The sequence below is a fragment of the Halichoerus grypus genome, chromosome 11, assembly GCF_964656455.1.
Source record: "Halichoerus grypus chromosome 11, mHalGry1.hap1.1, whole genome shotgun sequence".
In the NCBI taxonomy this organism is placed as follows: domain Eukaryota; kingdom Metazoa; phylum Chordata; class Mammalia; order Carnivora; family Phocidae; genus Halichoerus; species Halichoerus grypus.
Window position 1 is genome coordinate 93567686 of NC_135722.1, and position 14235 is coordinate 93581920.

Sequence of the window (14235 nt, forward strand, 5' to 3'; positions counted from 1 at the left end):
GGCCCCACCCCAGCCCTCCACACTGGGGCACTATAGCCTTGGAGAACAGCTAGAACCACCCTTGAAGTGAAGGCAGGGGAGTGTGCAAAGGGCCAGACGTGCCCCCTTCCCCGGGCTCTAGGAATAGGATGCTGGAGATAAATGGTGTGCAGTGGGGATGAGGCAGGAGAAGAAAGTGCTGGAAGGACTGTGTGTCTGGCACTGGCCTAGGCACCTTTGCTCACATAACAATACCTTCTTTAGCTTTAGGGCAGGTCTTGGAGGTATTTTTTAAAGCTAAGGATGCTGAAAAGCTTGGTGAGGGAGGCGGATATCCTTAGGGCTTAAACTTAGGGACGTGCAAGAACCCAGTCACTGGCTCCAATTATTGAGACATCGTCCTGCATGCCTGGAGCACAAAGCAGATCTGACTCATCTCTAGGTAACTGCACGGGTTTCAAGGCCAAAAGCGTTTATGAATTTTTCACACAGTTCATTCTTCCTGCCACCTTTAAATGTCATCCCTGACTGCAGTCAGCCTTGAGTCTTCTTACGCCAATACATGCTAGCGCTTCTGCCTAAATGTCAGGCTTGATTCCTTCCATCCTAATTAACAAGCTTACCCAGTGAATCGCCCAGGAACACCTGTATCCTGGGTCCAGCACCCTCCGTGGTACAGGGAGAGGGGCACTGCAACGGTTCCTGCAATTAGCTCCCAACCCAGGAAACTGACAATCAAATTAACCAGTGAGTAAAAGCCAAAAGCAGGTTATAATTAACTACCTATGTTTAGACCAGGTTTGTCTGTAACCATAGATTTACAAAAGTGCTTTCTGGTCTGTGTTCTTTTTTTCTAAATATAAATCCAGTCTTAGAATCCTAGTACCTTGAGCCTGAGTTGACAACGACTAAATTGACTGTCCCCAGCTCAGAAGAGGACCCTCAGTGATTCACTCCCCCCCCCCCCCCACTAAGCCTTCCTCTGGGTGGGCGGGAATGATAGGGCGTTCAGGGCTGAGAACCACTTTGGCAGCAGCAGAAGGTAGGTCTTTCTCGGCAGAATGATTCTCATGGACACTGTAGGCTCTTTGGAACCTGGCTGGCAAAATCCCTAGTGCCAGACCATCACTGTGAACGGCCACACCTAGTTGCTTCCCCCTGACCCATAGCCTGATCATCACTTCGCTTTAAAAAAAAAAAAGGCATAAAATGTTCAGGCCTTTTCCACGAAGGCTACAAGTCAAAGGGTCAACTGCTATCTAAGGTTATCTGAGTCCTTTTTATGGACAAGGTGGGAAATCAAGAAGCTGGGAGGGGACGGGGTGCATGGGTGGCTCAGTCGGTTGGGAATCCGACTCTTGGTTTTGTCTCAGGTTGTGATCTTGGGGTCCTGAGATCAAGCCGTGTCTGACTCCATGCTCAGCGCAGAGTTGGCTTGAGATTCTCTCTCTCCCTCTGCCCCTCCTGCTCATGCCCTCTCTCTCTCTCTAAAATAAATAAATCTTAAAAGAAAGAAAGAAAGACAGAAGCTGGGAGGGGAAGAAGCTGCCTGTTCTTTGTGCTTATGCTTATGTATTAAACTGAATTCACAGGGTTACAAAGAAACAAGCCCTAAACGGAGTCCCTTTCGCTAAAGCCCATCAAGACTTTCCTAGTTGCAGTTCCAGGTCTCCCAGGAGGGAAGTTTCAAACCAATCGGTCTGGAATACCCTGATCAGCACTAGTGAGGTCATCTGCCTGATAAAAGAAGCCCCTGCCTTCCCCTAAGGGAAGGTGACCTGGCCTTGAACAATCCTTTTCTTTTGCTCATAAACCCAGTCGTGTTTCTGCCTAGAAAATCCTTCCACTTTGAATGGTTCCTTGGTGCTCCTCTCAACTTGCCAGATGGGATGCTGCCTGGTTCACAAATTGTTGAATAAAGCCAATTAGATCTTTACATTTACTCAGCTGAATTTTGTTTCTTCAATGATAGTGATGTGCGGTTTCAGGTGACAGCAGGTATTAACTTCATTAAATGCGCTTACGAGCTTTGGGGGCTCCGTGGAAACGTCTACCGCATGGAGATATTCCCCATTGGACTGTAAAGGGGGAGATGTCGTGCACTCTTAACTTCCCCATTTTATAGGGCAGGGAACTGAGGCGTGGAGAGGAAAAATGACTTTTTTAGGGGCGCCTGGCTGGCTCAGTTGGTTAAGCGTCTGCCTTCGGCTCAGGTCATGATCGCAGGGTCCTGGGATTGAGCCCCGCATCGGGCTCCCTGCTCAGTGGGGAGCCTGCTTCTCCCTCTCCCTCTGCCTGCTCCTCCCCCCTACCCCACCCCGGCTTGTGCTCTTGTGCTCTCTCCCCCTCTTTCTGGCAAATGAATAAATAAAATCTTTAAAAAAAAATGACTTCTTTAAGGTCATGGTGAATTGGTGCAGGGCTTGACTTAGAACGTGGGACTTCACAAATCCTTATCGTGTACCCCTTCCTCTTCCACAACCTAGATCTTCTTCCCCCACTTCTGGATCTTCCTTTGTGCCATCTGGGGGAAGGACTGAGCTGGTGGCACAGCCAGGGTGAGTCCTGGCTCTGTCACCGTGTGCCCCTGAACAAGTCCTTTAACGCTCCAGGGACTGTGGAAAGATGAAAAGAGACAGATGGATCGCAGAGGCCCCTTCCGATTCTAACAGCCTGTGAGTTTGTGTGCTGGGGATGCTCTTCTTCTACCCACCGCGGGAGGAAGTTGGGCTGTTTCCTTAACCTTAGAAGGAATAAGGGATAAAACAGAGCTGCCAGGTGTGGGCTGATCACGACCAGTGATCTGCAAGGGAAGGAGGATGGGGGTTGTGAGAGTCCCCGGTGCCGGGGGACCAAAGCCGGAGCCTCACTTAGAATACCCAATACAACGTAAAGCAGCCCTTTCAAAGTGCGTTCCTCTCTTGAGGTGGCAGCCTCAAATCCCATTCTGCTTCGTCCCACCTTGAAGGGACCATTTCCTCTCTCCAAGCTCCCTCTGACCCCTTGACAGCTGCTCGCCCAGATGCAACACTGGCCGGGTTCCTCTAATTTCTGCTCTGTGTTCAGTAGTTAAGACCCAAAGAGAGGGATTCTTCAGGAAAATGAGGTACTATTTTGTAGTTTATCAGCAAGACTTCTTCCCTCCTGTACTGTCTTTCTTAGCAGTTGAGTGCGCCACTTGGAGGCCCCCTCACTATTGTCTGTAAAACCATCCCGCACACACCATGCTGGACAACATGCCAGTCACCAGCCGCTAAATACAGCTAAAAATTCACTTCCTCGTCACACTAGCCGAATTTCAGGTGCCTGTAGCCACCATGTTGGCAGCGCAGATGTGAACATTCTCATCACCACAGAACGTTTGACAAGACGGAGCTGCTCCAGAACGTAAGCTCCCCGCGGGCAGGGGCTTGGATCTCAAGTAACTTACGACATTCCTGGCACGTCAATTTGTTGAAGGCGTACATTGAATTCATGGATAGACAGATTAGATAGAGCAGAGAATAGGATATGGTGTCAGAACAGTTAGGCTAGTCACTCCAAATTGCACAGCAGGCTTCTAAAAAAACTCTGACTGCTCTTAGTGTCCATTCTCTAAGAAGTTTCTGAGCACCCACTGGTGCTCCCCAAGGAAGGCTATGAAAAACACCACCACTAAGAGAAGAGGTAGTTAAATGTAATAGAAGGAGCAGCGGATTGGGAGAGACAAGGCCCAGGCTCTAGTCCAGACTGCATTCAAAAGGGCAAGTGGGGGCGAGTCAGCCCCTTTGAGTCTCAGTCTCTTCAGCTGTAAAATGGGACTAATATCTCCAAGGACTTGTTTGTATGAACCAAATAGGATAACATAACAGAAAGTACTATGGAAACTGTAAAGAATTGGATGTTTGTGTTACTGACTTTGTCCTCAAGTTGTCTCTGGGTCCCATTGCCACAGGCTTTAAGAATATTTGCCTTCTCAGGTGCCTGGGTGGCTCAGATGGTTAAGCATCTGCCTTTGGCTCAGGTCATGATCCCGGGATCCTGGGATCGAGTCCCACATTGGGCTCCCTGCTCCTTGGGGAGCCTGCTTCTCCCTCTGTCTCTGCCTCTCTCTCTCTCTCTCTGTCTCTCATGAATAAATGAATAAAATCTTAAAAAAAAAAAAAAAGAATATTTGCCTTCTCCAAATGCCCCCCTCCTCCCCACCCTGGGATCATTACTTCAATCCACCATGCACAGCTGCAAGGAGATATTTCCACTAAAATACCACTATTACCATGCCCCCCCAAATAAAATGGCTCCTTACTGTCTATAAGATCAAGATCAATCTCCATCTTCCAATATTTGATACCATCACACGCCCCATTTGTTTAGGGAGCTCCTATTTCATGATTCTCAGGTAGGACCTTCCCCAAGCGAGAAAGCTTATTCCTGTTACAAATGCGCCTCTGCCTCACCCATGTCTTTCCTTCTTCTACCTTTCCAAACGGCACTGGCTCCCTTGAATTCACCCTGTCTATAACTCCAGCATTCCTCAGTGAGTCTCTGGTCTTGCACATTATATAACATGTTCCCCCACATGGGCTTGTTCTCTACCTGCTTCACGTGTCTTAGCTCTTCCACGATGCTGAACCCAAGAAGCAGTACTTGGGTACCTAGGGATGGGGACAGGGTGGTTAGCCCTGGACACCTGGGTTTAGATGTGGGCAGAGGGATAGGGAATGAGGTGAACCAAGAAGAAAATCAGGCTTGAAAAGACAGTCCAACTAGCTTTGTACAGGTGGACTATGCTTTTCCTTCAATGGATTCCATGTTTTAAACATTTCAAATACCTTGTGTTTATTAATAATCAATTCTTTCCCCCATTTGTTATACCTTAGCGGTTGATATAGTTTCAGCCAAGTCAAAGGAACATAAAATTTTAGTTGAGGCTTTACTTTAGAGACAGGACTTTTCTTGGTTGTAGCAATTGATCTCACCCTGGATCAAAACTCTATGACCCCACTGTTCATCTAGAGACTTCTCATACTGGTCTAGGAGGAGGGATAGCCAATGATGGTTGTGATGGGGAGCTCGGTGACTTAAGATGATAGGCTAGGGTCAAACAGAGTATACGGTTATTAGCCAAGGTCATCCCAGATGATGATCCCAGGCTCCCAATCCGCTGCAGAAGGCCTGGGTGTGTAGCCCCAGACTTTATCCCCTTCGTGATAAATACCATGTCCCCAGGGGAGAGGAGGGTTAGAGCCAGGCAGTTAGGGCCTGTGTGAGGCTGAAGCCAGCACCACAATTCTGGCTGCGTATAAACAGAGGGCCCAATAAAAACACCTAATTATAGGGCAGGCTGGATGGACTCAGGAGGGGGACTCTGTTGGGGGCCCTGAAGCCTGAGGACAGACAGGCTGAGCATCTCCCATATCAGCCACCACTGGCCTCAGACTGGAATGAGCTCCATGTGGACAGATGGGCTGACAGAGAAGGCGCTTCTTAGCTCCCAGGGCCATGGAGAGCATTCTCCCTAGGAGCATCTAGCAGCTTCCTAGAAGATGTTCCTTAGTGCAGGACAATTAGGATTTTACATGTTTGGGAGCCTGTTGCCTCATCCATAGAATGGAAGAGCTAATTCATAGAATTACTAAGAAATAAATGCCGTCAGGAGTAACTTCCGAGCTCTTTGCTCTTGGCTAAATGCTGCAAAAGATGATATGCTTTCTTCCAAAGTGGGAGATGGAAGTGTGGTGAACAGCAGTGGTCCCAAACCTGGGCACAAAATACAGTTCTCGTCCTCCTACCTGCAGGTGCTCGTCCCTCTTGCCAGACACTGAAATACTGCTAGTCACTCAACTCTAAGGTCATGGCGCACTGTCAGTGCTTAATATGCCTTTCTCATGCGACTGATAGAAAATGAGTTTCTGTGCTATCTTTCCTCCCCAGGGTCTCAAAGCAGGTTCACCCAGGTGTGTTAGTCTGACCTTCCTCAGAGGCTGACAAGAGGGACAGACATCTGTAACTTCCTGGTGGAGAATGGGGACTCCGTGTTCAAGGGGCACACCCCACATCCCCTAGAGCTTGGACTGGGACCTTAAAACACAAGCATCAGGATCATCTTCTCGAAGCCGACTAAGTGAACACTCTGCAAATGGGTGACTGAGTAATAAGCACCAGGTAGACTCCAGATGGAGCCTGGATTTTAAGCTTCTCTGGAATCATTTCACTGAGCTCTTTGTGTGTGTGTTTGGGGGTGGGGGGAGATGCTGCTTCTGGTTCTCTACACCATCACAGGATGGATGGATTTGGTCCCTCACTTCATGGAGGGGATGTAATCAGTCAAGTGGCCCTAGCTCACATATCACTGGCTGAGTGCACGTCTTCACAGCTTTCGGGGTTCAGGCCCAAACCACAGCAACGGTGTTATGTGGGTGTACGTTGTGCCCGCGAGTGGAGCAAAGCACCCGGCCCCTCCCATCCAGCCTGAGCAATAGGCCAGAAAGGGGGCCCTGCAACGGAACCCCATCTCAGCAAAGGGCACCCACACTGGCAAGCCTGTTTCATTAGCGGCCCAGCTGTTCTCAATGAGGGACAGGAGTCTCACTAATGAATATGCTGAGTGCAAGGTCACCAGAGGATCTGGCCTTGAGCCTTGGCTTTGCTATTTACTAACTGCAGTTTGGGGGAAACCTCTTTGGGCACGGAGCTCTCATCCATAAAAGTGGATTGGTAATGATGACTTCACAAAGCTACCGTAAGAGTTAAGAGACCATGTGCATAGTGGTCAGACCCGTGGCTTCAAGAGACAGATCTGGATTTGAATCCTGGCCCACCACTCACGTGCTAAAATTTCCTGAATCTAGCTGACCTCCAGTTTTCTCGCCTGACACCAGAGAATGGTAATAATACTTAAGAGTGTTGTTTGGAGGCTTTCACTGGTGGTGCCTGGCACGCAGCAGGACCTCAGTAAACTCTCCCTGTTAATGTTGCAGACACAAGATGTCGAGCACGACGCGCATGCAAACAGTTGTGATTCTTTTCTAGGCTTTGGGCAAGTGTGGCCAATATGTGCCGTGCTTTGCATATAGTAAATGCATAATGAGTATCTGCTTTGTGTAATTATGGCATCCTTAGCAGCAGCTTCGCTCTGGAATTCAGCTCAGAGATTAGTATCATTTGCAGTAACTACATTCCAGGCTGCCAGCCCTACAAATTAGACCAACTCAAGATATGCAGTCCATGATTGGGCTGTATCTCAGGGGAGGGTTTCTGGTGACAGCGAAAGCCACAAGGGATCTGACCTTGGGACTGTCGTGTCAGCAGAGGCTCTTCCTCCCACAGCGAGGAGAAACATACTGCCGTGTGTGGCTGGGGCACGCGCTGTGCGGGGACTGCTCTGGGACCAGAACACACAGCCGTCCCAGGCTGCCGGGCGGCAAAGACTTTCTCCATTTAAGTGCAGCCAAAGCTGAGGGCTCTCCCTCCCTCCCTTCTTTCTTCCCCATGTCTCCATCCCTCACTGACAGCCCAGAACTCGGTAGGTGGCAAATCAGCATGAAGGTCTGGTGTGCGCAAGTGACCCAGGGACTAGGACACACAGCATGAGGCTGCGGAGAAAGGGACGGCAGCTCCTCTCCTCCAGCCACCCTCCAACCTGCAGGATGGGAGTTCAAGGTTGCCCACGGCCTTTGGAAGTGAAGATTTCATCAGTTTCCAGCCCCTGCGTGAGAGAGCTCTCCGTTTTCTTATTTGCCACATGAATTTCTCTAAGCACAGAGACATGTTCTTTCCCTTGTCTCCAGGATCGGGGACTCTGCCTCTTCCCACTTAACAGGGATGCTGATAGGAAGTGCTAATCAGGGTCACTCCTTGCATGAAGCGCTTTACCTTCCTGTGCCATCAATCCTCACAGCAATCAGCTCAGGACGATCATCCCTTAGACAAACAAGGAAACGGAGGCTCAGAGATGCTGAGTAGCTCGGCCAAGGCAACAGGAGGATTTTAAATTGCAGAGTCAGGATTTGAACCCACGTAGTTGGCCTAAGTCCCCATCTGCTCAGCGCTGCTCCTAAGCCTGGCAAACACCCTTTGTTCTTCCAGATTGGGTAGCTCCAATTCTCATCATGTCTCTATAAAGAAACCTTTCCAACCCCTTAGCCACCCCAGTGCCCAGTGCCCTTTCTGGACCTTCTCCAGCATTGGTTTTTTTATCTCTGAACGTGCAGGAGCCCAAACCACCCAGTGGCTGACCCTACTGTTTACACAGAACTTAGCGATATGTCATTTTATTCTCCCAGCAATCCTGGTGGGGGCTCGGGCTGGCCAGGTCACAGAGCCAGGTGCAGCCCAGGACCCACATCTCCAGTGCCCTTTTCTCCTCCCAGCTACAGCTGCTTCTAGGTACAGGTCTCAGCACTGTCTCTCCCTGCCCCTGCCCCTGCCCGCCCCCCCCCCCCCAGGGTGCCCTGCATGTCTAGAGAGAGAATAGCATTCCCTAAAGCTTACTGGCTGATGCCCCAGGCCAGTTCCACCGCTGAAGTCACTCAGGGTCCGTTCATTCATTCTATTCTCAGCATATGAGCTCTCACTTGGATGATTTTAGAGGTTCTCTTGGCTGCTGGTTTTGTACCCCGCTTCCATCTCCCAATTCCCAGCCCACCCCCACTGGAGCCAGAACAATCTTCCTAAAATACTAACCTGGATTATGCCATGGTCTTGCTGACCCCAAGCCCCCTGTGCTGGCTCCCATTAGCTTAGCTGCTGTGCCCCCACACCTGTTACCCTTCTACCACGAAGCTCTGTGGAACCCCGTAGTTGCCTGAAATACCTTGAAGTTCTATTGAACCCATTTGCCCCCTTGGCTTTTTCTAGGGGGATTGTCCATACCTCCTCTTTTCGGTCTAATGAACTTAAAGGATGACTTTAAGACTAAGCCAAGACTTTCCCTCCTCAGAGGAATCCTTCCAGAACTTCCTTCTGAATCACGCCTCTCCTTCATTGTCCCTCCCAGACTTGACTTCTCTATAACCCTCCATTGGACTGTAGGCTCCTTGGAGATTAGGCTCAGTTATCTCTTTAACTTTGTGCCTTTGAAATATAGAACATAGTAAATGCCTTGAAACTGAGGAATGAATGAATGAGTCCTCCTCTGCTGTCCCCACCCCAGCAAAGTAGCCATCTTCTGAGGTCTCATAGCACTTTATAATATTCTTCTATTAGCACTTGCCAGTCCTCAACTATTTCCTTCTGTGTCTGTTTTCCTCACTATATTGGATATATTCTTCATTAGACTCTGAGACCTTTCAAGGGTGGGAGGAACAGTCCTGAGCACAAAGCCCAGCACATAGTAGGTGCTTAATTAATTGAATGGAGTGACTCCCAGGTCTTTGCTCTTTCTTGCCAGTGCTAATCACAGAGAGGCACCATCTTACACCTCAAATAACCTCTGCTTCAATGCAGTGGCTTAAATTTGCTCACACTGAAGCCCCCTTCCCCTTGTCTGTCAACCCCTATGTTGGGAGCTCCTGCAAGGGTCTACCCCATTGGCATGGCACCAAAAGAGCCTCTGAGTCATTCGCAGATATGCAACTTTCACTCTGAATTTCCTTTTCCAGATCATTCATAAATACATTAGAGAAGCCCAGTCATGGGGATGAAAAGTACAGCCAAGACAACACAGCCAAGAATGTTGTGATAACTTCGTGTGCTGACAGGTGGTAAGCACTACGCTTACTGCGGTGAGCATAACGTACAGAATTGTCGAGTCGTTACGTTGTACGCCTGAAACCAATATAACACTGCATGTCAACTATACTTCAATTTTACAAAAGGATAACCTCTCAACACCCTTCCAAAACGTGAAAGAAGCTCAGAGTCAGCATCAGCCACTATTCAAACTCCATCTCTTGGGCCTTGGTCTGCACTCCTCATCCTGGGTCCACATCGCTTTAGTGCCCTTCATTACAGAAAGGGGGGAGACGGAATGTTGTTGATCGATCCGTTCATCTATCCCACACGTGTTGAGCATCTGAGAAGGAGTGGGCCTTGTGCCGGACTCCAGGAAATTCAGTGAGAGATAAAACATAATTCCTGGCCTCAAGGAGCTCAGCTGAGACAGAAGACAATCACAATGCCCAGTGACGCATGTACACGGTCATTTACAGAGTGCAGGTGGGCCATTGAGAGGGAGAGATTAACTTTGCCCACAGACTGGGCATGATCTGAGCTGGGCCTTGATGGATGAGTGGAATTTGCCATCCAGACAGGAAGAGAGAAGGAACGGCAGGTGAAATGTGGGAAAGGGCGGAGGGGCTCGAACCTCCAATGTGGCCAGCAGTGGGCTAGGGGAGGGGGCACGGCAGGAGAGAGAAACCTTACCATGGACATGTTCTCACTGGGGGAAAATTTTTGTTTCTAAAAGACTGTGGGTCAATAATATTAATGTAGTGATAACATGGACTATGAAAAGGCATATTAATTATGGCCTTCCCTCTGCCAGAAAAAGCCAGAGCCTCAACTAAAAAGCTAAGGAAAGAAAAAGGTATTCTTTCATCCTACACTAACAACACTGATATATTTATATATGTGTTCATGAGATTGCAATGGTCTCCCCCCAGTGACTGTAAGCTACCTGAGGGCAGAGACTCTGTAATGATCTGTGTGGAATCTCAAGAGCCTTGAGTTGCTTGGTACAGAGTGAGCACCCCATAAATACTTAAAGAACTCTCTGGACTCCTGCCACTTGTCAGGAACTATAGTAGGTACTTGGGGTAGAGAAACGGACTAGACACATTGCCTGTCCTTCAAATGAGGAGGCTTAGCAAGTCTTGCTCCACTATGCTCTAGTTCCTTAGGAAGCCAGTTTCGGAATGATAAGAAATTATTTGTTTTACAGCTTGGGAAAAAAAAAGGCCTTTCTATAAGCTGAGAGATGAATTTTTCCAGTTGACAGGAAAGGCCTCAGCAACCTTTCCCAGCATGCTCGCAGCACTAATCTTACAGTGTCCTTCCCTCTTGCTACTCAGGCAGATGGGTCTGCTGGGAGGGTAAGAGCTCACCTACAGCTCACACACATGACAATCACAACCACGCTCACACACGATCATGAGCTTACAACACATTCTCAGTCACAATCACACTCAACACATGCTTACACCCATGCTCACACAAAACATACGCTCACACGTGCCGATACACACACACACACACACACACGCCCCCTCACCCATACACACATTCTCAGGCACCCTGCTACTCTCATAACACAAGCTCACACACATTCACATGGCGGGTGCACACACACACACACACGTGCATACATGCACGCACACACAGCCTGAGCTGTTAAAATGACAGCACTCACATTTTCCATTTATTGGTGATTTCAAAACAGGAAGCCTCGGTGGGGAGGGAAGGTGTTGGTGCAGCGAGAGCAGCTGTCAAGGGGTCCAGGTGCCTGGGCGGGATTCAGGAGGGACATCTCGCTGGTGCCGGGCTCCTTCATGGGCAGGGAAGCCCCCGGCCCGGCCCAACTTCTGAGCAGCATCAGTCCAGGGCCTGGATCTGACCATTTAGCTGGCCAGGCGGCCGCAAAGATGTCCCAGATCGCATCTCTCCTGTGGCCAGGGGTTTTCTGAGAGGAAGGAGGGAGCCCCCTAGGCCTTCCTGTCTGCCAACAGGGAGCCCCTTTCTCCTTTGGAAACCACCTCTTCCAGGAGCCCTCCAGGACTGGAACTAACTCCTGCATGCCGCTCTCCCTCGCCCCTTAGGCCCTCTGCTGCTTACTCAGCCATGCTCCTTTGCAAAGGCATATTATGTCTGGTGCCCTGTCCCCACTCCACCCCAACATGGAATTAACCAGGGACCTGCTTTCTACTATCCAGTCCTTGCAGCACCTTGTGTTTTCCAAAGTCTTTTCATAATCGGCGTGTCCTTCAATCTTCAGGACCGCCCCCCTGAGTTTGCAAACAGTGTGCCCATTTTACAGATGGAGACTGGGAGCAAAGAGATGAAGTCCCATGTGCCAGAGTTCCAGAAGCAGACCTTCTGATCTCAACTCTTCATAAAGAAAGTCACAACTACTGTCTCGTACCTGGCTCTGAACCCAAGGGGTGTCTAAGCTGGCCAGGTATATCAGAACAGCCAGGGCAAAACCCGAAGGTAGGAAGGACTGAAAGGCAAGAGGGCATAAAGTGCACCCACGGGCTGGCAGGCAGCCAGGCACAGCCTGGGCCATCTCTCCGACATCTATGCACCCACACAGCAAACCACACACACACACACACACACACACAGCAAACCCCCGCCCCCACACCCACAGAGCAAGCCACACACACACACAGCAAACCACACACACACAGCAAACTACACACACGCACGCACGCATGCACACACAGAAATAAATCCTAGCTGGCTTGGCACCAGGAGGGCGTAGGTCCATTTATATAGTTTAATTGCCTGAGGAATTGGGGCTGATTTCCGCAACTTAACAGGACTGAGGGGAAGCCCTAGCGAGAAGACATTTCTGGGAGCAAACGACATTTCTGGAGCATTGCTTTCTCTTGCTCTCTGAGAGAAGGGGTTAAAAGCATTTTTTCCCTCAGCAGTGACCTTGCAGAGGAAAGTGGTCTCCCTGAAGCTGCCTGCCGTGCTCCTGCCAGAGGGGGCTCCAGAGGATAGAGCAGGGGTGTCGCGGGCCACCCGGCTGGCCCAGGGGGATGAAATCTGGTGACAGCATGCATGTGGCTGGAAGGAGACAGGAGAGGCCAAAAAAAAAAAAACAACCCGCGACCGGGCTGGATTTTTCCGCCAGGCTAGCATTTCTGTCAGACCACGACCTCCTTTTCTTGCTGCCCTTCCTTCCAGGTTTCACAGACTCAACAGCCGGGACCTACAAAACGGAACATCGGAGGTCACAGGAAAAAGGATGGGTTAGACTCAGGGATAGCCCTGGAATTTCCTTTCCTGGAGATCTTCAGGACTGAAAGGAGAGGCTCCTGCACTCGGGAGGGTTTGTGCTCTGCTCCTTGGCTTCTTTCCCTTCCCCTGTCTGGAACGCTGTCCAAATCTCTCTTCCTCCAAGTCCCATCCTTTTCTTAAAAGCCTCTCCTGACCTTCCAGGCTTCCGTGCTCCCGGGGGCCAGAGACCATGACCCTGGAGCCTTGCTGGTGGACACTGAGAAAGCAGATGCCCAGAGGACCCGGGACCCCACCCAACTCTGAGTATCTGTTGTCACCACACTGTCCTTACCGGGGGTGGTGGGGAGAGGCTTCTTAGGGGTGTGCTCCAGCATCTGACAGGAGTGGTTAAACTGGCCTGTGTGGGCGGTGAATGCGGCCCGGGTTCCAGAAGAGATCTGGGCAGAAGGCGGGTGGGGGAGAGTTGTCCTAGGGAAGCCGGACAGCTTGGGTTGGGTCACACACCAAGGAATTGCTCAAGGCTGGTTTCGTTGGTCAGCAGAAGGGTCCAGGAAGCAGAACCTGTGGGAGGGAAACTGGGCTGCTCACTCCAGAAGCCTGGCCACCCAAGTTCAGCAAGTTCACGTTCGTGGGGCCTTGTGGGAGGGGAGGGTAACATCTGGGCTCCTCGCTATGGGTCTGTGCTTTTCCAAGCAAAGCGTCACTGAACTCCGCTATCCAAGGAGGTCAGCACGCCTACCAGGAGACCGACAGAAATTTCAAATTTGCAGTATGTCATTATTGCAGTAGGTCCTGGGAACTGGGCCGTGGAGCGACCACTCTATGAACGGAGTTAGATCTAAAAGTGAGGGGCTTGGGACGAGGCAAACAGGATCTATCTCTAGCTGTGTACATCAGCTGAACTGTGCTGTGAACCAATGTTTGCTTATTAGTAAACAACCAACACAAAGTGTGCTATTTTTTGTGGTCAATCTATATTTTGTTTGTTCGGGTTCATTTCCTTTTTGACACATTTCATGAATATATTTGTACCACGATCAAATTCATGATTCTTAAAACTCACTATTAGGAAAAAAATAAAAACACCAAACAAATCCAGAACATGAAAATATTCTATGAACTGAGAGTAAATTGAACATATTTTTTTTTTCTGTGCAAGTTCTTGTAGAAATCTGAATCACATCACAATGTCAGTCCTTAAACTAACTGGAGGCTAAAGCCAATCTTCCTTCCTTGATTTAATAGAAAATAAATTTCATCATTTTTAGAGGTGAAAAGAGTAAACGACTTAGAAGTACTTTTACCTTATTGGGTAAATGTACTTTGATGACTGAAAATAAAGTGTGTCAGTATGCATTTTTCAAGTAAGCA

At 49.4% G+C, this 14235-nt stretch overlaps 1 protein-coding gene across 8 annotated transcripts in view; it reads right to left on the reverse strand.

Moving 5' to 3' along the window:
• Positions 1-14235, reverse strand: part of UBASH3B (ubiquitin associated and SH3 domain containing B) — a 139125-nt gene that overhangs the window by 52937 nt on the left and 71953 nt on the right. For 2 of the 8 annotated variants that reach the window (XM_078058846.1, XM_078058845.1), the window contains exon 2: positions 13196-13425. The exons of 5 other annotated variants lie outside the window; for them this stretch is intronic. In XM_078058846.1, coding sequence (XP_077914972.1) covers positions 13196-13238 — 43 coding nt within the window. In that variant the 5' untranslated portion in view covers positions 13239-13425. Of the gene's footprint in view, positions 1-12555; positions 12836-13195; positions 13426-14235 lie in introns of those variants that run through there. One more of the 8 variants, XM_078058843.1, reaches the window with a different exon arrangement.